Source organism: Hemiscyllium ocellatum, chromosome 4 (genome assembly GCF_020745735.1).
Source record: "Hemiscyllium ocellatum isolate sHemOce1 chromosome 4, sHemOce1.pat.X.cur, whole genome shotgun sequence".
Taxonomy (NCBI): Eukaryota; Metazoa; Chordata; class Chondrichthyes; order Orectolobiformes; family Hemiscylliidae; genus Hemiscyllium; species Hemiscyllium ocellatum.
Genome location: NC_083404.1, coordinates 19704507 through 19730099, shown reverse-complemented (window position 1 = coordinate 19730099; position 25593 = coordinate 19704507). Strand labels below are relative to the sequence as shown.

Sequence of the window (25593 nt, the reverse complement as noted above, 5' to 3'; positions counted from 1 at the left end):
TGCGAAGGTTGGTAGGATGGAAGGTGAGCACAAAGGGGATTCTGTCCTTGTTACGGTTGGATGGGTGAGTTTGAGGGCAGAGGGGCGGGACGTGGATTAGATGCGTTGGAGGGCATCTTTAACCACATGGGAAGGGAAATTGTGATCTTCTAAAGGAGGAGACCATTTGGTGTGTTCTGTGGTGGAACTGGTCCTCCTGAACATTTTATCATTCACTACTTTACCATCAGAAGATCCATGCCATTATTTCTTTTCTTTAAAAAAAGGGAATGGGAAGGAATAAGTGATGCATTTGCCTCCATCTACATATAAAGTTCAGGTGTAACTACCTGTAACAAATATGGAAATAGTGAAAATAACATTTCATCCAAAAATAAAAGCTTCTTTTGATAATATCTGATTCTCAGGGTGGCTTGCACCTGAAGAACACCTTACTTTTTATCCATTTATGGAGTTTAGGTGATGTTCCTTGGGCCTGCATTCATTGCCCACCTCTACTTCCCTGAAATTTGGTGGTGAACTGTCTTCTTGATTCACTGCAATCAATTTGTTGTTGGTACACCCACAATGCCATTAGGGAAAGTGCTCCAGGATTTGAAACAGCAGCAATGAAGGAGCAGTAATATATTTCAAAGTCAGTGAGTGGCTTGGAGGAGAATTTGCAGTGGGTGGTGTTCCCACATATTTGTTGCGCTTGTCCTTCAACATAGTAGTACTTGAGGAAAATACTTGGAAGATACTGTCCAAGAAGTTTAGGTGAATTGCTGCAGTGCATCCTTTCGATGGTATACTTTGCTGCTACTGGGCATCAGTGGGGGACACAGTAAATGTTTGTGAATGCAGTGTCAATGAACACAATTAATGCAGCCCTCTGGCATTCATTTGCACTTAATTTGTATCAGTATGCCTTATGTAGACACAAACAGATAAGCTATGGAGGAAATTTAGGTATTTTTGTGAAGAACTAATTACCTTGCTCTCTCTGTTTTCCAGATGTCATTTGGCAGCACAAAAAATGAAATTGTCTTCTTAGCAAAAACACTTCAAAATTCTAAGGCCTCTCAATTTCTCCCAATGTTTTTACATTCACATTTGGCATCACTATGGCTCAATCTTGCATTAAACCTACAAGTTAACAAAAACCAAGGTGACCATGGAAAATTGGTTACATGACAGTCCAGTAGTAACTACAAATATTATTAGAAGTCAACAGCTGAGCAGCATGTGTACATATTTCAGAATGAAAATACAGAGTGCCAACTCCCTCAATCTGAGAAACCTGATGGTGGAAAACAATCAAAGTTGCCAATTACTTAAATCTCAACACACATGAAAGCTATGCTCCCTTTACTTCCTGAAGATTTTAAACATCAATATTTTACCTCTACACATCCTACATACATAGAAATGGAATATTAATTATTTAACTTTAATATTAATTGATTTAATCCCATTAATATTAAAAATATCCAAAGGCATGTCACAGGGGTCAGTCTTAAAAGGTTTGCCAGCATGTGAAATTATTTCTCTGAAAAAAAAGGGAGTTGGGGGTAGGTAGAAAAGTGTGTTGGGGGGCATTAAACAAGGGAAAATGGAACTAAATAACATCTCAAAAGGTGTAGGAACAAGATCAGAGGGCAGAGAGGTAGAAGAGAAAGAGTCTATTTAAAAAAAACTTCATCTGTGTTAAGGCAAATCCCTGATGTTAAATTTAATGTGCATTAGTGGCCTTAGTGTAAATAATAAGGTTGATTAACCTCATATTACTTACATTAAGGACATTAATATACATTTAGTTTAACACCATCTGTTGGTTAACCTCAAGCACAAGATGTTGTATGAGTATGACATGATTTTGTTACCAGAGACATGGTTCAAACAAGGCTATTATGACATGCAAGTATTAAATGGTTGGACAGTTTCAAATTAAATTATAAGATGTTGCATTAAAATGCAGATCCATTTATATTATAATGAGTAATTATAGGGCTCTGCTCTGCAAAGATAAATTACACTGATCAATACTGATGAAGAGCTTATGCTCGAAGTGTCGATTCTCCGGCTCCTCGAATGCTGCCTGACTGGCTATGCTTTTCCAGCACCACACTCTTCAACTCAATATTGTATTATTGATGAGATGCATTGAATAATTTTCCCATTTGGAAAGGTGCTATCATAAATTCAAAACAGAAGAAGTTAGTGTTTGAGAAATCTAGTCATGATTGGCAGTGATTTAAATATCTACAATCCGTTATGCTTGAAAACAAGTTGCTCTTGAAAACAATTTGCTGCTAGATTGCTTTCATTTACAGGACATCAGATGTACCTTAGAAAAACATCTGTTTTGTATTTCCAAGTTCCTTTTATCACAGTGGCTGAGTTTCAAAATGTGCATAACTCCCAGACCCTGAGTCGTACAGCACAGAAACAGACCTTTCAGCTCAACTTGTCCATGAAAACCATGTTTTCCAAACCAATCCACCCCCATTTGCTTGCAATTGGTCCATATCCCTCAAAACCTTTCCTGTTCATGTTACTGTCCAAATGTCTTTACATGTTGTAATTGTACTCGCCTCCACTACTTCCTCTGGCAGTTCATTCCATACACATCATGCTTTGTGTAAAAACGTTGCCTCTCAGGTCCCTTTTAAATCTTTCCTCTCTCACTTTAAAGCTATATGCTTATTTTTAGACTCCCCTACTCTGGGAAAAGTCCTTGGCTATTCACCTCATCTATGCCCTTCATAATTTTATAAACTTCTATAATGTCACTCCCTCAGCCTACTCTGCTGCAGAAAAAAATGTTCCAGCCTATCCAGCCTCTCCTTATAATTCAAACTCTGCAGTCTCAGTAACATTCTCATAAATCCTTTTTGCACCTTTTTCAGTTTAATGACATTCTTCCTACAGTAAACTGAACAGAATTGTACTCAAAATGTGGCCTTATCTCTATCTTGTAGAGCCATAACATGATGTCCCAACTCTTGTACTCAATGCTGACAAATGAAGACAAGCGTGTTAAACGCTTTAACCACATCTGTGATGCCACTTTCAAGGAACTATGTACCTGCACCCCAGGTCTCTCTGTTCCACAATACTCCCCAGGATCTACCATTAACTGTGTTAGCCCTGCCCTGGTTTGTCTTACCAAAATTCATCACTTCACATTTATCTAAATTTAAACTTTATCTGCCATTCTCGGGCCCACTGGCCCCAGTTGATCAAGATCCTATTGTACTCTTAGATAACCTTCTTCCCTGTCCACTTTACCATCAATTTTGGTGCCATCCACAAACTTACTAATCTTGGTTTCTATATTCTCATTAAAATTATTTATATAAATTATGAACAGCAGTGGACCCAGCACTAATCCTTGCAGCACACCACTGGTCACAGGCCTCCAGTCTGAACAACACACTGCCTGACTATGTCTCCCATTGTATCTAATTGGCTAGCTCTCCCTGGATCCCATGTGATCTAACCTTACTAACCAGTCTACCATGCAGAACCTTGTCAAAAGCCTCGCTAAAGTCCATGCAGATAACGTCCACCGCACTGCCTTCATCTATCTTCTTGCTTGAGTGATGTTCTCCAATTTGTTAGAGTTCCCGAGGTGATGCCAGATCAGTCCTCTCCTGGGTGTGGAGTGAAGAACTGGCTCCTTTTCTTTATTCACCTTGCTCATAGCTGGTCACAACAAGCTTAATTTAAAAACTGACCCTTTCCCTTGTTAATACCTTTACAGTCACACTTCCCAAGATCCAGTTGCGCCCATCACTCTTATAACTTTATTATTTATCTTGACACAAATGTAAGGAGTAGCATCACAAAGCTTACAGATGCTATAAGTCCTGGCAATACGATGAGGATAGTTGTAGGTCTTGAATAACAGACAAAATCGCGAAGTAGACAGAAGAATGACAGATGGCATTCAGCACACACAAGTGTGAAATGATCCACTCTATGGGCGGTTATATAGTTGTATTCCATTTCCCAATATTGTGCCATTGAAAAGAGAGAATGGTGTCCATGTATTTAAATGCTTAACAAGGTAACAAGACAAGTTGAGAAGGTGTTAAAAATAGCATACTGGTTAATAAATAGATTTGTAACAACAACAAGGCTATCTGAGAATTTTATAAAACGTTGATCAGGTCTTAGCTGGAGTGTTATGGACAATTTGGAGTACCACTCTTCAAAAATGCAAAGATCTTTGAAAGATGCAGAGGGAGTCTACTGAGGGTCACCAGAGATAAAGGACTTTAGTTACCAGAACAAGCAGGAAAGGATAGGACTCTTCTCCTTGGACAAGAGTTAAACAAAATTTCTATTAGAGTCATACATACGGTCATTCTTGCACAGCAAAGAAACAGACCCTTTGGTCTAACTTGTCCATGCCAACCAGATATCTCAACCCAATCTAATCCCACTTGCCAGCACCCAGCCCATATCCCTCCAAAGCCTTCCTATTCATATACCCATCCAGACGCCTTTTAAATGTTGCAATAGTACTAGCATTCACTTCCTCTGGCACCTCATTCCATACATGCACCACTCTCTGCGTGAAAATGTTGCCCCTTAGGTCTCTTTTATATCTTTCCCCTCACACCTTAAACCTATGCCCTCTAATTCTGGGCTTTCCCCACTCCAGGGAAGAGACTGTCTATTTATCCTATCCATGCCCTTCATATTTTATAAATCTCTATCAGGTCATCCCTCAGCCTCCGACGCTCCAGGGAAAACAGCCCCACAGCCTGTTCAGCTTCTCCCTATAGCTCAAATCTTCCCATCCTGGCAACATCCTTGTAAATCTTTTCTGAATCCTTTCAAATTTCACAACATTCTTCCGATTGGAAGGAGACCAGAATTGCATGCAATGTTCCAAAAGAGGCCTAACCAATGTCCTGTACAGCCGCAAGATGACCTCCCAACTCCTGCACTCAATACTCTGACCAACAAAGGAAAACATACCAAACACCTTCTTCACTATCCTATTTCCTGGAGATAGAAAGACACTACATCCACTGACAAATGAGGTGTAAAAAGATCAAATTAAATTAATTGACAAAAGATCGAGAAGAGAAGAGCTGTTTTGTTTCCTCACAAAACTATCTGAAGAGAGCTTGATAACTGTTTCGACAAACAATATTGGATACTTGAAAATTAATAACTAACTAGGTTAACAACAATTCAAGAATGCTAGACTTCACATTTTTAAAAAAATGTTTTATCATGGGATTGGGCAGACTGGCTTAGTCAACAGTTTATGGTTAGAAATTGCCTTTGGACTAAACAACTGGCCAAGCAGTTCAGGTGCAATTAAAAGTCAACCACATTAGCATGGACCTTAAGTCACATGCAAATCAGACCAGATAGAATGGCAGATTTCCTTCCCGAAATGGCTTTTATGGAAATCTGCAAGAGCTTCCATGGACACCATTACTTAGGTTACCTTAATATTTCAGATTTCTAAACCCGAATTCTATTGTTGCTGTGATGACATCTGAACCAAAACCCTCAGGGAAATAGCCCAGACCAAACAATGTTTCAAAAGGCTTCCAGGTACTTTCTGAAACTTAATTTAACTTTTCCCTGCTGGAGGACAGCCCTATCAACCTCAAACTAGGATTAAAAATACTTGAAATAAACACTAAAATAATGATGGCAGTACCTATGAAGCAAGACAGATATAATTTTGGAAATCAATGACTCAACATCAGAATTAGTTAGAGGCATCTCTAAGTAAGGTAGGTGATACTGAAAAGATGGAAAGAACAGAAAAGATGGAAAGAACAGAAAAGATGGAAAGAACAGAAAAGATGGGAGCAGAAATTAAATGCTATTTGTCATGCAGTTCTGTGTTGTTGTAAATTGGTACCTAGGGAAACCACTATGCAAACACAAAATTAGGTCAGCCCAATCAAACTTCTTAGGAAATGCATGTAATAATTTTACAACAGGGGCTATACTAAATAAAGAGTAGATGCTTGCCAGTACAGCTGAATAGCATTATATAAATAAATTACTGGCATATTATAAAAACCAATATTTTGTTGCCAACATAAACAATTAAACTATTACAGCATCAAAATCAAAAATATAGGAAATCAAAAAATAGCAAAAGCAAAGTATTATGGTTGCCAAAAATATTCAAATCAACCAGCGTTTGGAGTCAGAAACAGCTAATATTTCAAACATAGCTTTCCACATAACTCATTAATTTTTGTTTATTTTCAATTTCCCAGTCATCTTGGTTCTACCAGCCTGCTAGCTGGATCAGGAAATAAAATGTTTACTGACAAGTTAAGACTTTTTTAAAAATTCTTGCCCAGAGGCTGACAATGACTCTGGATTGGCACCCACGCCCTGAAAATATATGCCTGATGAACATTTTCAACAAATGCCTAAAGATTATATTTTCTCTTTGCACCTATCTAAACCAAGCACCTAATGATTGAAACTGAATTCAAATATTTTTGATGTATTGTCTAACACTATTCAAGGGAAAACAGATCTCTCACATAATTATGTTACAAAAAATGAACCCAATTCAACTCCATCTCTTTATTGAGTAAAAGTGAAATTTCAGTCCAAAGTTTGCTGAATTTGGCATGAAAAATGTTACTCATTTAAGATACAATGATAACTTAATCAGATCTAAGCTTCCACAGTCTTTCATACTTACAAAGTCCCATTTTTAACTTGTGGGTTTGCTTGACCAACAGAGAAAAATTTGAACAAACCGCCTTGAGTAGATTTTCCACCAGAATTTACACATCTTCCTCTAACAACAATGGAAGAATTGCAGAAAGTTGAACTAACGGTACCCTGTTTACTTCCCAGGATTTCCACAACTTTTAGAGTAGATGTACAGGGAAAGGCCTGCACAAAATTAATTCAAACTATTCATTCCAATCAAATCAACAAATATAGAAATGGAAACAGTTAAATAATTTAACACTCAGAAATATACGTATTTTAAAAAAGCATGTGCTTTTACCCATATTCCTAACTTTCAGTTGAGTACTGGCCATTATTCTGTTTGATACAGTGACTTGATTTTGCAAAGAATGTGAACTTAAGGAGTTAAATTCATCACACCTACATTGCAAAAGCAAGGCATTGTAACAAATATAGATTTACAGACCAGCATTTTTATACACCAGAAAAGCAGCTAAATTTCTTGAACATGAATTCCCTTACATTAAGAAAAGCTGACCAAGAAAGAATTTGAGTGTTAAAATTGCATTCCTGTGCTGAAAAGCATCTTCAATGATAGAGTAACAGATTTAAAAAATCTTTTTGCAACAAGATTCAATATTCAATTAAAAATAATATAAATTAGAAGGCACTTAATAGCATACTGTCAATAGCACTGCCAAATTTGGAACTGATTCCTTGTCTTCTTTCTGCTACATTTTAACTGGAGTTACTATAATGATGGGTGATCAGCTTTCTCAATCTCCCCTTGTGAATCATTCATTCTTCTTCCAATCCCATTGCATTTAAATTTCTCAGAACTGCATATTTAAATCTGGTCTTATGTAGGAACACAGAAACAGGAGAAGACCCTTGCAACCTATTCTGCTATTGTAGATCATGACTGATTAGTCTACCGCAACACCATATTCTCATGTTATCCTCATCTTCTTGATGTCATTAGTAACTGGAAATCTACCAAACTCTGACTTGAAGATATATAAATGACTGTAATTCTACAGGTCCCAAAACTTCACCACCAGCTAAGTGAAGCAGCTCTGCCTCATCCCAACTGGCTTGCCTTTTATTCTAAGAATGTGTCCCCAGGCTATCGATCCCACAACCAAGGAAATATGGTTTCTGTACCTTGAAGGATTTTGTAAGTTTCTTTGAGATTACCTCTTATTGTTCTATACTCTAGGAAGTGTAAGCCCAGTCTCTTGATCTCTCCGCACAGAACAGTCCTGCTATACTTGGGCACCTCCACTGTGCTTTTCCTCAGCAAGTATATCTCCAGTACGTAAGGGGAACTACATCACTTTCAAACTAAATGGGACATTCTATCATACTTTGCTCATTAATCACAAGCCTTCTTTTACAACATCAGTTAGCTCTTTAGGAACATTAGTTAGCTCTTTCTCATATAAATAACCTGAGCTTCACATGGTTGCTCAACATATTGCTTCAGAAAATTATCTCAAACACATTCCAGGACTACTTCTTTTACTACACTGTGCTTATAACACACAACACCAGGTTCTAGTCCAACACCTGATGAAGGAGCGGCGCTCCGAAAGCTAGTGCTTCCAATTAAACCTGCTGGACTATAATCCGGTGTTGTGAGATTTTTAACTTTGCACACCCCAGTCCAACACCATCATCTCCAAATCTTGTTTATATCTATGTGTAGAGTGAAGTTACCCTTGACTGCTGCATTCCCCTTGCTATATGAACTTCTAATTTCTTGATTTGTAGTGTCCTAAAGTACTGCTCCTATTTACTATGCTGTAAACCACTTCAAGATCATCTTCTCCTTCTTCTTGGCATTCCCTTCTCTATTACTCTTCTCACCAGATTTCATGTCTCTGCAATAGATGTTCACATCATTTCAATTTCTTCTTGGCTACTTCCTTTCACACTGTCACAACCTACATTGACCCACAATGTGTTACGCCCTAATTTTGTCTGTTTGCAATAATCCACACATTCCACCTCAACATCTATATAGTAATACCCATTGCTGATGCTCTCTTTCTGTTATTACATAGCGCATAAATCTTAGCACAGGGCTGGTTGTACAATTTCAGGAAGTTTCTCAGTTTTAGCCGTATTTATTGTGATGTTGCTGTCACTATAAAAAGGTTATTTTGTCCTGGGTTCTTTTGAAAGAGGCAGAGGCGCTGACGTGGCTACTGGAGATGGTTAAGTCAATAACTTAGAAGACCTTTAGTTTTGTTTTACAACAGTTGTAGCAATGGAAGGGGAATGGCCAGTTCTCTCAAAAAATCAGGCTTTCTAGTTTTTTTTTTAAGCTGCAGCCAGCTGAAGCTGTTTGGGTCCCAGAAAGGTTGAAGCTTTAGAAAATGATTCCTAACTGCTATTTCCTCTGACATCTCTCCATGTTGTTTCCTCTTGGATTGGAGAACTGCAAGTAAGTTCTGTGTCTGAATTTACCTTTTTGCCAAAGGATGTGTTTATGTGATCTTACTTTACTGGAACAGTTAATTGGTAATGGGTACTGTATCTATAATTCAGTTAAATTTTCCAATAGTTTGTGGGCGGCACGGTGGCACAGTGGTTAATACTGCTGCCTCACAATGCCAGAGACCCGGGTTCAATTCCTGCCTCAGGCGACTGACTGTGTGGAGTTTGCACATTCTTCCCGTGTCTGCGTTGGTTTCCTCCGGGTGCTCCGGTTTCCTCCCACAGTCCAAAAATGTGCAGGTTAGGTGAATTGGCCATGCTAAATTGCCCGTAGTGTTACGTGCAAGGGTAAATGTAGGGGAATGGGTCTGGGTGGGTGCGCGTCAGTGTGGACTTGTTGGGCCGAAGGGCCTGTTTCCACACTGTAAGTAATCTAATCTAATCTTAAGTTTCTAAATTCGTCTTTCTATTGTTTGTATTTTAACTGTCGTGTTTAAATAAATTGTGTTTTTCTGAATGTTGAATAGTTTGACCAGTTCATCACACTGGAACATACATTTCAGAATTTTAAAGGTAGATCCGAAAGAAAAGGTTTACTTTCTTAAAATATTTTGAGGGGGTCTGGTCTGGTCTATAACATTATCTAGAACATAACATTCCACTGAACTTCTTAAAACATACATACAATATATGAGTTAGGAACAAAACTGGGCCATTTGATTCCTCAAACCTGCTTTGTCATTTAATAAGATCAAAGCTGACTGTCATTTAAAATCCACAATCGCACATATTCCTGGTAACATTTCATCCCCTTGCATAGCAAGAATCTATCCACCTCTGCCAATAAAATATTCAGAATTTCTGCTTCTACGGTCTTACTCTGAAATTCCAGCTGATACAAGACAAGCTTATCCAACATTTTTCTTAGAGGTCAATCTGCCCATTACAGGTATGAGTCTAGTAAAGCTTCTCTGAACTGCTTCCAATATATTAGAAGCGTCCTTCAATGAGATGATCACTATTGTGATCAATGCACCTGATCTGGTCTCACCAATGCCCTTCATAATTGAAACGTAACATTCCTACTTTTATATTCAATTTCCCTTACAATAAAGAATAACATCTATTAGCTTTATTAATTACTTGCTGTTTCTGCATAGCGTTTGTGGTTTATACAATAGGACACAAAGTTCCCTCTGTATGTCAGAGCTCTCCAATCTCTCACATTTAGATAGCATATTTCATTATTGATTTTCCTGGCAAAATAGACAATTTCTTATTTTCCCACATTATGTTTGCCAGATATTTGCACACCTCACTTAAGATGCACATATGCCTTTACAGCATCTTCTTAATTTACATTGCCATCCATCTTTGTATCATCAGCAAATTTAACAACCACCTGTTCATTCTGTGTGATCAAATCATTTACATAAATTGCTAGAAGTTGACACCCTAGCAGTGATCCCTCTACCACACCGCTCATTACACTGCTTCCAATGACTTCAACCAGAACTTATCTGTTTGTCAATTGCCATCCTTCTTCTAACATCAGTGATTCCAGGTACTTAAAACAAATTAGTTTATTCGGATCTTCACAGTGATCCTCTTCCCTCTGCTAAATTTGATAGGGCATAAACTGGGCCTTTGGTCTAGTGATCTTCATGACTTGAGGTTCTTTGCTACAGTTCTCCAGCACTTGGTCATGTTCTCTCCACTATCGTCTGCAAACATTACTGACCACCGAATTTCCCATCTCACTTGTTCAATCAGAATATCCATGAGAACCAGGAAGGAAATGAGCTCAGTGCTAGTTATTGTTGACATCCAACTTTGCCTTTGAAACTCACTCACCTCACATTGTTACTTACTCTTGTCTGGCACCGTGTACATACTCTTTAGTAGTTATATGTACTTCTCATGAATTCTAGCACATCACCAGACATAGTCCTTAGGAACTCAGTCACTAGTTTTCTTTATATTGATGAATATAAACATCACGCTATATTGGCCTTCCTGATATGTTGAAATGATTTGCCATTAAACAAATATAGCATCAGAGGTGCTTCTTCCATTCATGAATCTGATGGAATTTCATGGACATCCACAACTTTTCTCAATCTCTCTTCCATTACTCCCTCCTATAAAAGTGATCAATAGAAACTAGAAATTATGGTAACAAGATTCATGGATATCAGATAGGATGGGGGTACCTTTGTGAACTTAACAAAGGAAAACCAAAATGAAAGTTAGTTTATACTTCCACCTGATTGGTATTCAGTGACTCCTGATTAAACGTGTTTATACATTTGAATCAAGTAAAAGCTGATAGTTGGCTCTTGGGTTTCTTTTCTCAGGGTCAAATGGAGAATTAACGGTCACTGACCACACGCTGAGAAAGAGCAGAATCCAAAGAGCATCCAGACTCAGAACTATATCCCAGCCGGAAGTCAGATCATTTGAAAATAAGTAAAACAAACCGAGACTCCTAATATCATAGAAGCATTGAAACCTGCTGATTCACTACAATGCATCAATTGGGATGTTACGTCATTACAGAAAGAAAAACTTAACTTCCATCAAAAGTCCACAAAAAAAATGATACAGGGTCTTGCAAGAAACTATGATGATTGGGACAGAACCAAACCTTTCAAAGACTTCACATTACTGGTTTTATGTGCAATTTTAAAGGTAATAAACGATGACCATATACCTTGTACTTCGTTGTCATGACATTCTTTCAGTTTAGCCCAAATCTCCTTAAATGCATCAATGGCAGCTTCCGCTGTACTTCCAGTGCCTGGGCTCCCACAGCTTGCGCTGGAGTTATTCATGGTATGGTTTGTATGCAGATTTTCAAAGCTACATACTGTAGTTAAAACTCCTCAAATCAATTTTCACCTGCAAAACAGATTAAATAAAACTGATCTTGGGGATTGAAAAAAAAAACAAAATTCCTCACCAACCTACTTTCCTCTCTTCTCCAAAAGTAAGCAAATAGATGAAGACAGAGACTCTTCAGCTCTTTTGATATCAGCCATTCCAGGAAAATCCTGAACAATCTATTACAATACAACTAAAAAAACGTGTTATCCAGCATCCCACCCACTGGAATCTCCGATGTTCCTATTAGATGTTATTGTTGCCAGTTTTGCCAGTCGGAAGTAATTGGGAAAAGAAATAGAAGACTGAAGTGCATTCTCTTGTTGATTACAGTGAAAAGAATCAAAGATGAAGAGGCATGAAGCCTCTAAGATGCAGGATACGTCAAGCCACTTTTTGCATTTGATTCTTGCGATGACCATCAACTGCAATGAATTAGCCAGTATTTTTGATTTGCTAGCACCCCTGGTGTGATAGTGAATTTTACTGTATACAGTAATATTGTAGCTTTGCAATATTTATATACAAAAGTAATAGCTGAAAATGTGTTGCTGGAAAAGCGCAACAGATCAGGCAGCATTTTCCAGCAACACATTTTCAGCTCTGATCTCCAGCATCTGCAGTCCTCACTTTCTCCTCCATACAAAAGTAATACCCTAGCTGCAAAGCAGTCATCCTAACAACTCAGTCACATTGTTGATCACCATCCATGTACACAGGTCCAAGTGTAATTCCTGAATTTATGCTGGACTTTAGCTCAGCAGCCTTCAAAAAGTAGTACCCCTAAGGATTTTAAAATTTATTATTTTGTGGGATGTGGCACCATTGGCAAAGCCAGCATATGCTATTTATCCCCAACTTCTTTGAGGGTAATTGCAACGATATTGTTGTGGGTCTAGAGTTATAGAATGCAGGCCAGACCAGATAAGGACAGCAGATTTCATTCCTCAAAAGAACATTCATGAATCAAATTCATTATTATAACAATTGCTAATGGTTTCATGGTCACTATTACCAAGATTCGCTTTCAATTTCAGATTTTATTGAGTGAATCACAACCCCACCAGCTGCCTTGGTGGAATGTGAATCTCTTCCCAAGAGCATTATCTTGGGCTGCTAAATTACTAATTCAATTAAGTTACCAGTACACTTCTATTGCCTCCAGGTGGAACATAAATGAGCTCAAACGTGTAATTATGTGAGAACTAAATGTAAGCTTGTGAAACTTGCTTATGACACAATAACAGGGAAAGTTGTAGATACAACATATGCGATATGACTTGCCCAATTTGTGCAATTCAACAATGTAAATTATTAAGTACTGATGAAAGAGAATTAAGTGAATCAAATATATAATGAACGGAACTGAATTGTCGAGGACAAACTAGGATGATACTCGTGGCAATGGAGGGGTGTGGAACAGCCATAAACTTTTGTGGCACATCATTGTAGATGTACATTATAATGTGTGAGGAAAAAATGTTTGCAGAAATCAATCCTATCTGTTCAAACTTCTACTTTTAATATTAATATTCTATTGTTCTAGATTCTCACAAGAAATAGTTTCTTTGCATCCACATTATATCTCTTTGAATTTTAAACACCTTAATTAGGCACTCCTCAACCATATAAACTCAAGAGAAGCCGGATCAAGTTTATGTTGTTTAAGTCTTTAATGCCCTTAAGCTATCCAATGATGAACAACACTAAGAACAGGTTTTCGAGACTTACTAAGTCAAAACCAAAACAAACAGTAACAAATAAATACAAATAGAACAAAGCGATCTTTGTCCAAATAGCATGGGAATGTAATAAGACACTAAAACGTCGCTGAATGACACTGAAAATCAACAGAATACTGAAATATATAGCCAAAACAGTAGAACACAAGTTGCCACTAAAATTTTCAGTCCTTGAAATATACCTCATTCGAGATCCTATCAAATTGCGATATTTGTTTTTCTGTAGTCAGCCACCATTGTCTGGATACATTAGTCAGTCAATCTTCCTCACAATAATTGTGCCCTCACCCTCAAAGCACACCTCCCCTTGAATGTAAGGAAGTTTAACACAGATATGAATATCAATAAGCATTAAGGAATCCAAAGCAGAGGAGAAAAGAATGCGCAATAGAATTCCCTATTACTACACTTGAGCTTATTGGATCAGCTGGGTGCAATACAGAGGAAGTCTGCATGTGGGAATGGAAGCATATTTGAATTGCAGCCCATGTAATTGGATTAGACTTTTATTAACAATGGAAATCAAAATGCTATGACCTGCCCTAAGGCATGGTTCTCCAGTTTACTGCAGTTCCTGATAGGATACCTCAAACCATTAAGTATAAAGGAGAGGAGAAATGAACTGGCTCCCCTTAGAATTAGGTTTTATTGTCACATATACGCAAGTACAGGGATATCCAAGTACAGTGAAAAATATACGATCTGAGGAACAAAGTACAAAAGCTTAGGTATAAATTATAAAAATAAAGTTAAAAGTTTGAGATCACGGTCGTTCTAAAGCAGACAGAGCAGACAAATTTCCACTGGGCTTCATTGCATTGGTGAAGGGCTTTCTGATGAAGGACTTTCGCCCGAAACATCGATTTTCCTGCTCCTCGGATGCTGCCTGACCTGCTGTACTTTTCCAGCACTACTCTAATCTTGACTCTAAACTCCAGCATCTGCGTTACAAACTTCTGCCTTCACTGCACTGGTCTTCATCAAAATAGACAGCAGGAAACGGGAGGTCCTCAGCAGCACAGTAACCAGCACAGTTTAGCAGAAACAGTGTGACTGCACTGCCACATCCTTTGACCAAAAAAGCGTGGACATATCACACTGGGACCTCTCCAGTTGAGTCTCAGCTATAGTTCCTTTTTGTTCTTATAGATGTTTGCCGAGCTCTTCTTCCACTGCCTCTGTCTCCGTGCCTTCTTCTTTGACAAAAATTCCCAATCTCCCTCAGACAACCACTTCTCCCTCCTCCAACCCTCTTCCTCCACTTGGTCACCACCTGAAAGCAGTGTACCCGCCCTAGACCTCTTCATTACAGACTGCAGACGTGACATCGGCTGCCTCAATTTCTCCAAACCCACCCCCCCCCCCGCCCACTCAAACTTCACTCTAATCACTCCGCAACAAGCCCCAGTTCACCATCAAACCTGCTGAAAAAGACAGGGTGGTGGTAGTCTGGAGAAGGGATCTCTATGTCGCAGAGGCCAAGCGCCAACTCTCTGACACCATGTCCTACCTCCCCCTTGCCCGTGACCCCACCACGAGCCATCAGACCAAAATTGAACGCACTGTCTGTGTACCTTCATTGCCTCTGGTGATCTCCTCTCCACTGCCTCCAAACTCATAGTCCCCCAGTCCAGTACTGCCCCGTTCGAACTGCTCCCCAAGATACACAAGCCCAGTAACCCTGGCTGACCTATAGTCTCCGCATGCTCCTGCTCCACCGAACTCATCTCGTCCTACCTCGACTCCACCCTCTTCCCCCTTAGTTCAGGCACTTCCCGCTTATATCCACGACACCAACCACACCCTCCAGTCTCTTCAGGAACCTGCGGTTTCCCGGCCCCTTATACACGTCCATACCCCACAAGGATGGCTCCCAGGCCCCCCTCTTCTTCCTTTCCAATGACCCATCTAGGCCCCCATCACCAAGACCCCCCTCTGCCTCGCCAAACTCTTCACCCTCCATAACTTTTCCTTTAACTCTCTGCATTTCCTCCAAATCAAAAATGTGGTCATGGGCACCCGGATGAGATCAGCTACACCTGCCTGTTTGCCGGATATATCGAACAGTCCCTCTACAGTACCTGCACAGGCACTGTACTCTAACTCTTCTACTGTTACATCGATGACTGCATCAGTACAGCGTCCTGCACCCAGGCTGAAATGGAGCAGCTCATTAACTTCACCCACTTCTTCCACCCTGCCCTCAAATTCCTTTGGTCCATCTTGGGGACACCACCTCCCCGAGTTCACCATTTCGATCTTCAGTGACATTCTCCAGACAGACGTTCGTTATAAACCTAGAGACTCCCAGAACTACCTGGACTACACTTCCTCCCACACAGTATCCTGCAAGAACTTCATAGCTGCAAATGCGTTGCTGGAAAAGCGCAGTAGGTCAGGCAGCATCCAAGGAGCAGGAGAATCGATGATTCGGGCATGAGGATTTCTTCAGGAATGAGGAAAGTGTGTCTAGCAGGCTAAGATAAAAGGTAGGGAGGAGGAACTTGGGGGAGGGGCAGTTGGAAATGCGATAGGTGGAAGGAGGTTAAGGTGAGGGTGATAAGGTGAGGGTGATAGATCGGAGTGGGGGCGTGGGCGAAGAGGTCAGGAAGAAGATTACAGGTTAGGAAGATGGGGCTGAGTTCGAGGGTTGGGACTGAGACAAGGTAGGGGGAGAGGAAATGAAACTGGAGAAATCTGAGTTCATCCCTTGTGGTTGGAGGGTTCCTAGGCGGAAGATGAGGTGCTCTTCCTCCAGCCGTCGTGTTGCTATGGTCTGGCGATGGAGGAGTCCAAAGACCTTCATGCCCTTGGTGGATTGGGAGGGGGAGTTGAAGTGTTGAGCCACAGGGTGGTTGGGTTGGTTGGTCCGGGTGTCCCAGAGGTGTTCTCTGAAACATTCCACAAGTAGGCGGCCTGTCTCCCCAATATAGAGGAGGCCACATCGGGTGCAACAAATGATGTGTGTGGAAGTGCAGGTGAATTTGTGGCAGATATGGAAGGCACCCTTGGGGGGGGGGGGGGGGGGGGGGGGGGGGAGTGTGGGCGCAAGTTTTGCATTTCTTGTGGTTGCAGGGGAAGGTGCCGGGAGTGGAGGTTGGGTTGGTGGGGGGTGTGGACCTGACGAGGGAGTCACAGAGGGAATGGTCTTTTCGGAATGCTGATAGGGGAGGGGAGGGAAATATATCCCTGGTGGTGGGGTCCGTTTGGAGTTTGCGGAAATAACGATGTATATGGAGGTTGGTGGGGTGGTAGGCGAGGACCAGTGGGGTTCCGTCCTGGTGGCGATTGGAGAGCCGGTGCTCAAGGGGGGAGGAGCGGGAAGTGGAGGAGATGATGTTGAGAGCATCGTCAACCACGTGTGGGGGGTAATTGTGGTCTTTGAAGAAGGAGGCCATCTGGGTTGTTCAGTATTAGAACTGGTCCTCCTGGGAGCAGATGCGGCAGAGACCAAGAAATTGGGAATATGGGATGGCGTTTTTACAGGGGACAGGGTGGGAGTCGGTCGGTTTATAGTAAGTGTCCATGTTGATTTGGTTGCCCGATATAGAAATGGAGAGATCTAGGAAGGGGAGGGAGGACTCTGAGTCGGTCCGGGTAAATTTGAGGTCGGGGTGGAAGGTGTTAGTAAAATGGATGAACTGTTCAACCTCCTCGTGGGAGCACGAGGCAGCACCGATACAGTCATCGATGTAGCAGAGGAAAAGTTGGGGGGTGGTGCCAGTGTAGCTGCGGAAGATGGACTGTTCCACATATCCTACGAAGAGGCAGACATAGCTGGGGCCCATGTGGGTGCCCATGGCTACTCCTTTGGTTTGGAGAAGTGGGAGGATTGAAAAGAGAAATTGCTCAGAGTGAGGACCAGTTCAATCAGTCGAAGGAACGTTTCAGAGAACACCTCTGGGACACCCAGACCAACCAACCCAATCACGCTGTGGCTCAACACTTCAACTCCCCTCCCATTCCACCAAGGGCATGAAGGTCCTTGGACTCCTCCATCGCCAGACCATAGCAACACGACGGCTGGAGGAAGAGCGCCTCATCTTCCACCTAGGAACCCTCCAACCACAAGGGATGAACTCAGGTTTCACCAGTTTCCTCATTTCCCCTCCCTCAACCTTGTCTCAGTCCCAACCCTCGAACTCAGCACCATCTTCCTAACCTGCAATCTTCTTCCTGACCTCTCTGCCCCCACCCCCACTCTGGTCTATCACCCTCACCTTAACCACCTTCCACCTATCACATTTCCAACCGCCCCTCCCCCAAGTTCCTCCTCCCTACCTTTTATCTTAGCCTGCTGGACACACTTTCCTCATTCCTGAAGAAGTGCTCATGCCTGAAACGTCGATTCTCCTGCTCCTTGGATGCTGCCTGACCTGCTGTGCTTTTCCAGCAACACATTTTCAGCTCTGATCTCCGGCATCTGCAGTCCTCACTTTCTCCCTGCAAGAACTTCATCTCAATCTCCCAATTCCTCTGCCACATCTGCTTGGACGAGGAGACATTTCACTCTCAAGCTTCCCAGATATCCACCTACTTTGAACAACATGTTTTTCCTCCCCCCATCATCCATACTGCCCTCAGTTACACCACCTCCATTTCCCATTCCACTGCTCCAAACCCAACCCCTCCTCTGGTCCTCATCTACCACCCCACCAGTCTCCGCATCCAACTCATCATCGTTAAACACTTCCAACAACTCCACTGGACCCCAAGCACATCTTCCCTTCTCCACCCCTCTCTGACTTCTACCAAGAACAGTTTCCTTCAACAGTCCTTGGTGTGCACCACTCTCCCCACCAAATACCCCAAACCCCCAGGTAACTTCCCCTCCAATCGGAAAAGATGCAAAATCTGCTGGTACATCACCTCCCTCACCTACATCCAGGGCCCAAACAGTCCTTCCAGGTGAGATAGAGATTCACCTGCCTCTCTTCCAATCTAGTTTACTGCACCAGGTACCCCCGGTGTGGTCTTCTCTACATCAGGGAGACCAAACAAAGTTAGGGAACAGTTCACCGAGCATCATAGCCAAGTCCGCAGGGGGCAACTGGCTCTCCCAGTCACAGCCCATGTCAATTCCCCAACCACTTCCTTTCCAACAGGACCATCCTCAGCCTCCTCCATTACCAAAACGAACCACAGCGCAAATTGGACAATCAACCGCCTGGGCAGTCTACAGTCTGGAGGACTCAACATTGAGTTCTCCAATGTCAAATTACCTCCCTTAACTCTCTTCCCAGCCCCTCCCCTTCCTTCCACCACTCCCTACCACCAACCAGATTCATTCCTCCCACTGACCAACCAGGTTGTACTCTATACACTTATCCCCATTTCACCACCGTGCCCCCACCATTCCCTTTATCTGCAGCTCTCCCCACACCCACACCCGGTACGGTGACTCAGTGGTTAGCACTGTTGCCTGACAGTGCCAACAACCAGCGTTCGATTCCAGCCTCAGGTGACTGTCAGTGGGGAGTTTGCACATTCTCCCAGTGTCTGCGCGGGTTTCCTCTGCGTGTTCTGGTTTTCTGCCACAATCCAAAAATGTGCAGGTTAAGTGAATTAGTCTGGGGTAAATATCAAGCAGTAGGGGAATGGATCTAGATGGGTTACTCTATGGAGGGTTGATGTGGACTTGTTGGGCTGAAGGGTCTGTTTCCACACTGTAGGGATTCTAACATTCCCATCTATATAAAATCTATGCATCAGTCTGTGAATTGCACGTGCAGAGTGAATATTTGAATGTCACATCCATTGAAGTGAATGTTACCAGTAGTGTTAACAGACTTTGTCGAACTGTCGATTTCAAGATTCTTTGGTTTTGAAGGCCGACTAAAACTCTTTTATTCTGATTCTTTTCAGGGGTGGCAAACTGACAGCCCTCAAAGTGGGAGATAGAGTTCTTCTTTGCAGAGCAAATGTGTTTAAAAATATATTCTCAGAGCTGTGACCCTTGTAGCACACAGGATGTCAACCCACTAACTTACACAGACTGGTGATGCTTTTTTAAAAAAAAAACTCATTTTGTAAATTCCTGAATGTCCCAAATACAAAATTGGCAAGATGTTCCACTCTGCTAAGAGGGGAGTCAGAACATTCACTGTGTTATATTTCTCCCTGTATTTGAAATTTCCTGATATTCTACAGGTTCAACATTCTAAGGGTTCCACATAGCACTTTGCCAGAGAGTGAGTGAATTTATAAAATCGTAGAATCCTTAGAGTGAGGAAAAAGGCCATTCAACTCAGAGTCTACACCGACCTTCTAATCAGCATTCCTTCCAAATCCCAACTCTATACCCTATCCTCATAATCCTGCACTTCCCCTGACTACCTTACCTGCACATCCCTGGACACTATGGGGCAATTTAGCATGGCTAAGACACCTATCCTACACATCTTTGGGCAGGAAGAGGAAACCAGAGCATGCAGAAGAAATCCATACAGACACAGGGAGAATGTACAGACCAGTCACCCGAGAGTGGAAGCAAACTTGGGTCATTGGCACTGAGGCAGCAATGCTAACTACTGAGCCACAATACCACCCCTTGCAGTTACAGGGATCATTAACATTAGCTACAGAGCCAGAATATTAAATTCCAGCCTAATGACAGGGATCATTTAACATTAGCTACATCGGCAGTTATTCTGTGACTGGAGTAGACTCGTTAAAAACCAAATCTTACAGTGAAAATTAACTATTTCCATTAGGATTCTAAGCCAATGTCAAGACACAAATTTATCTAAATAGCCACATGATGTCAGAGGCAATTATAAACATTGTAACAAGAACTTCAGTAAGGAGTTTGACAAGGTTCCCCATGGAAGACTGGTTTGCCAGGTTAGATCTCATGGAACACAGGGAGAACTAGCCATTTGGATACAGAACCGGCTCAAAGGTAGAAGACAGAGGGTAGTGGTGGAAGGCAGTTTTTCAGACTGGAGGTCTGTGACCAGTGGAGTGCCACAAGGATCGGTGCTGGGTCCACTGCTTTTCATCATTTACATAAACGATTTGGATGTGAGCACAAGAGATCCAGTTAGTAAGTTTGCAAATGACACCAAAATTGGAGATGTAGTGGACAGCGAAGACGGTTACCTCAGATTTAAACGGGATCTTGATCAGATGGGACAATGGGCTGAGGAGTGGCAGATGGAGTTTAATTTAAATAAACTTAACGGTACGGTCCTAAGGAGCGTTGCTGAACAAAGAGACCTTCGAGTGCAAGTTCATAGTTCCCTGAAAGTAGACTGGCAGATAGATAGGATAGTGAAGGCAGCATTTAGTATGCTTTCCATTATTGGTCAAAGCATTGAGGATAACAGTTGGGAGGTCATGTTGCAGCTGTATAGGACATTGGTTAGGCCACTTTTGGAATATTGCGTGCAATTCTGGTCTCCTTCCTATTAGAAGGATGTTGTGAAACTTGAAAGGGTTCAGAAAAGATTCACACGGATGTTGCTGAAAATGTGTTGCTGGTTAAAGCACAGCAGGTTAGGCAGCATCCAAGGAACAGGAAATTCGACGTTTCGGACCAGAGCCCTTCATCAGGAATGAGGAAAATGTGCCAGGCAGGCTAAGATAAAAGGTAGGGAGGAGGGACTTGGGGGAGGGGCGATGGAGATGTGCTGAAGAGTTTCTGTGCAGAGGAGATGACCTGGGGGGTGCAGTGAGAGAGAGACTCACTGAAATCCTTGTAGGGGGAGGAAGAGAGCTTCTTCAAGGAAGGCATCCTTGCAAGAGGATTCGCAGTAGGTTAAAATCTTTGAGTAAAAAGTGAGGTCTGCAGATGCTGGAGATCAGAGCTGAAAAGGTGTTGCTGGTTAAAGCACAGCAGGTTAGGCAGCATCCAAGGTTGCCAGGGTTGGAGGATTTGAGCTATAAGGAGACGTTGAATAGGCTGTGGCTGTTTTCCCTGGAGCATCGGAGGCTGAGGAGTGACCTGATAGAGGTTTATAGAATCATGAAGGGCATGGATAGGATCAATAGACAAGGTCTTTTCCCTAGTGGTGGGAGAGTCTAGAACTAGAGGGCATAGGTTTAGAGTGAGAGGGGAAAGATATAAGAGAGACCTAAGGGGCAACCTTTTCACACAGAGGGTGGTGCGTGTATGGAACGAGCTGCCAGAGGAAGTGGTAGAATTGCAACATTTAAAAGGCATCCAGATTGGTATATGAATAGTAAGGGTTTGGAGGAATATGGGGCCGGGTGCTGGCAGATAAGCCTAGATTGAGTTGAGACATCTAGTCAGCATGGACTTTTTAGACCAAAAGGTCTGTTTCTGTGCTGTACATCTCAATGATTCTAAGTCTAAACATTTTATGATATTTAACTATATTTATCCTCTAGCAGTTAAATAGTCTGGTACCTATACAATAACAAAAATCACAAAATGCCTTACAAAGATGGAAGTATGTGTTTGAGTATTTTTAATCAAAAAACACATTTTGTCAAAGCTTTTCATCTTGCACGCATTAGGATATTTGCATGAAATACAAAGTTAAAGGAAAACAATAACCATACTATACAAGAGGAGAGTTCTGATTAGTTAGCAAAGGCACTATGATTATAAGAATATACCAGTTAATGATGACTAATAGTTAACTGCCAAGCTTTATTTGAACATTGAACAGAGCAGACTGACTGTGATTGGTCATGGCATTGCCCTCAGAAATCAGAATATTTATCACCATTATTGCTCCATTGAAATGGCAGTGCCTATAGTTATTTGCAGACAGAGCAACAAGACCCAATGTATTAATACATGCACCTTCCAGTACATTATCTTTCAACCCCAACGGACAATCCTAAACTGGTTGACAGGTCTCTGCACACTCAGGATTATCCAGCAAACATTGACCAATTGCAGAATCACATTTCACGTTGGACAGTGTGTTGAGTTTTGCTGAGCACATGTTGTTTGTGTATGGTCAGTACCAATGTTGTGAACAGCCAAAGGGATACGCTGTTTTGATCCAACCTGCCAGTTAATAGTACATATGACGTCTGCACCTAGCATCCTACCAGTATAGAAACGCAATCTCGTACAAAAGGTGCAATTTTAAAGATCGGATATTTATATATATCCTATTCTTTTGAGTGGCTCCTTTATATTGTCCTGTATTGTGTTCTGATCTGCAAACATACTCCAGAATTGGACCCATTCACACGCAGCGATTTGTCCATACACATTATCCATTTGTGTTTTATAAGAACATCTTTATGGCAGCATCTTGTTAGTCGCAAAACCTAGGGATGCTCTGGAGCCAGGAGGACATGTGAGCAGGCTTTAGTGTACGATAAGAAACAAGACAGCAATATTTTCTATGAATTTGGATGGATTTTGAAATTTTAGCAAGGACAACATTGGAAGTGAGAGGTCCAAAGTGGATTGTTTCCCACAATAGTAACAAGTGTGGCAGGAAGCAGCATTCAGTCTGGTTAACAAACTATGCACCTTGCTTTAAATCGAGTCCTGCTTAGGATCAGACAGATTGAGATGACACACCATCAGGTATACTGACAATTCATTTAAAAAACAGACATTTTAATGGTGAGGCCACCTGCTGGCTGCATACCATAAATATGAAAGTTCCTTCATGTGGCCCTTCCAAATATGGTTCACTGTAGAATTAAATCAGATACTTCCAAAAAAATATTTGAGTACAGGTACATGATAATTTGAGACCCGATATTATGTACAGTACAGCATGCTTGTGAGGAAGAGAGAACTTTAGAGTGATAGTTCCATTAGTTTTTCACCAGAGACTTCCTTGCACAATAGTTGGACCTGTTGCAGACAGTTAGAGATTTATTATTATTCCTACAAAGCATTATCATAGCATAACACTTCTTTAACTCCCAAATGCACAGCCAAACTTGGCAATATCTAATCATTAAAACTGCATAGTACTAAAAGCTACTGCACTACAATGGTGTCCAATTAATTTACAATATAAGGGACTGAAACTATTGACTGAAATAGAATTGGAATTCAGTGGATGAAAAGAATTTATTTTAAAGCTGGAGATTTCAAGTATTGTTAGGAATGAGGGCTTGTTTTGTCATGCCTTTCTATTCAGCTTCTCACGTACTACTGGACTGCGACTGGTTAATCAATTACCAAATGAAAGTTCAGAATGCTGGCTTTCTGTTTTCGAACATAAAGTATCATGTACAGGTATATGTATATATACACATTTTACACAAACAGAAGTATCGATCACTGCAGCAAGTTAATTTATTCCCACTCTATTCACACTTCAAATTCAAATCCAATAAAATATAGAGACCACCACTGTACTTTTGAAAGAAAACCTTTCCAACATAAAGTGGAAAGTTACTCATTTTCAAACTTTAGAAGCATTGTCTCATCCAACTTCATATCAGAACAATTGTTTTAATACCACAGGCTTAAGATATACAAAGTTCAAACTTAACTTAAAATTCGATTTTATGTTACTTACCTTTAGAATTATGTTGCGAAAATTTATCTTGGCATTTCCTACATCTGCAATCCTTACATGTATTAAAGAACGCAATATGCATGGACCAACGTCAGTCACTTACAAGACTGTTGCTCAGTTCAAGGTGTCTGTTTCTGCCAAGGCACATATGTAAATGCATAATGGATAACCCAATATGCTTTTCACAACTGGTTGAGCAGGTTTGTGCACTCTCAGTGATCGCGAATCAAACCAGAATCTGTTGGCATAACAGCCTAGCCAAACTGGTTTTGCACTCAACTAAAAACTGGTTCAACTAGTCTGCAAAGAAAAGTTCAAGCTACAAAGGTGATTCAAGAAACCAGGCCACCCTATCAACTTCGAAAACAAACTTGGGATGCCGTTTCGAGTTAAAGATCTCTCACTCAATAAAACTATGAACTGGTTTTAAAATAATGTTCAAATGTTGCAATTGATTCTGATGTACTAACATGTTTTAATTTTAATACATCAATGATTAACTGAATAAGTCAGGACAACAAAGGTGAAATTCAAAATACTAGCCCAAGTCTCCACTTGTTGGTTAGAGTGCTTATGTCCTGAGGTGGCATAGTATGAATGTTTTAGTTGTCATTGTTAAATTTTTCACACATGTATGCATTTAATTTTTCAATGCTATGGGATAAACACAACGCAATAAAAATAACTATTGATAAGAACAAAGATCTTTCCAGTAGATAAACATTAAAATCTAGAGTTTGGAACTTTGGACATGAAAAGCAAACAAAGGATATACTGACTGTATCCCCAGAACTTGCTGCAAGCCAGTTGCAACCTGAAAATCTCCACCTACCATATTAGGGCAGACATGCAGTAACAAAGTGCAAATTAAAGACATTACTGCTGTCATATTTTCTGCCATTTATACTGCATTCAGCAAGGTGACACTGGCAAGGTGTGTGGGGTTGGTAGAAGCTTGGAGAAGAGATATGCAATATTCAATTCATTAATTTGAGTAAACACTTCAGGTTGATGACAGTCACACGTTGCTCTAGACAAGTTTTAGCCTTCAGCCAATACCAAATAACAGAGACTGTTCAGTCATCTATTTCATTGTTGTTTGTGGGACATTGATGCATATCAACTGGCGGCTACATTCTCCTACAACTTCAAATAGAGTGATCAGATTTTTAGAAACCAAAACAGAGACGCCTTCAAAAACCATGGAAAGGTGGGGCTCTATGATTATTGGCACACTGAACAATCAATGGCAGGGTTCTGAAGGAGAGTTATATTGTACTCAAAACGTTAACTGCTTCTGTCTCCATAAATGCAGCCAAGTCCGGAGTTTTTCCAGCTGTTCAATTATAGGATAAAAACAATCCAGGAGTCTGGAC

At 41.1% G+C, this 25593-nt stretch overlaps 1 protein-coding gene across 5 annotated transcripts in view; it reads right to left on the bottom strand.

Annotated features, from left to right (window-relative positions):
• Positions 1 to 25593, bottom strand: part of rbbp8 (retinoblastoma binding protein 8) — a 157720-nt gene that overhangs the window by 71698 nt on the left and 60429 nt on the right. For 3 of the 5 annotated variants that reach the window (XM_060822818.1, XM_060822815.1, XM_060822817.1), the window contains one exon: positions 11837 to 12024. The exons of 1 other annotated variant lie outside the window; for it this stretch is intronic. In XM_060822818.1, the coding sequence (XP_060678801.1) occupies positions 11837 to 11957 (121 nt within the window). In that variant the 5' untranslated portion in view covers positions 11958 to 12024. Of the gene's footprint in view, positions 1 to 11836; positions 12025 to 24217; positions 24364 to 25593 lie in introns of those variants that run through there. One more of the 5 variants, XM_060822816.1, reaches the window with a different exon arrangement.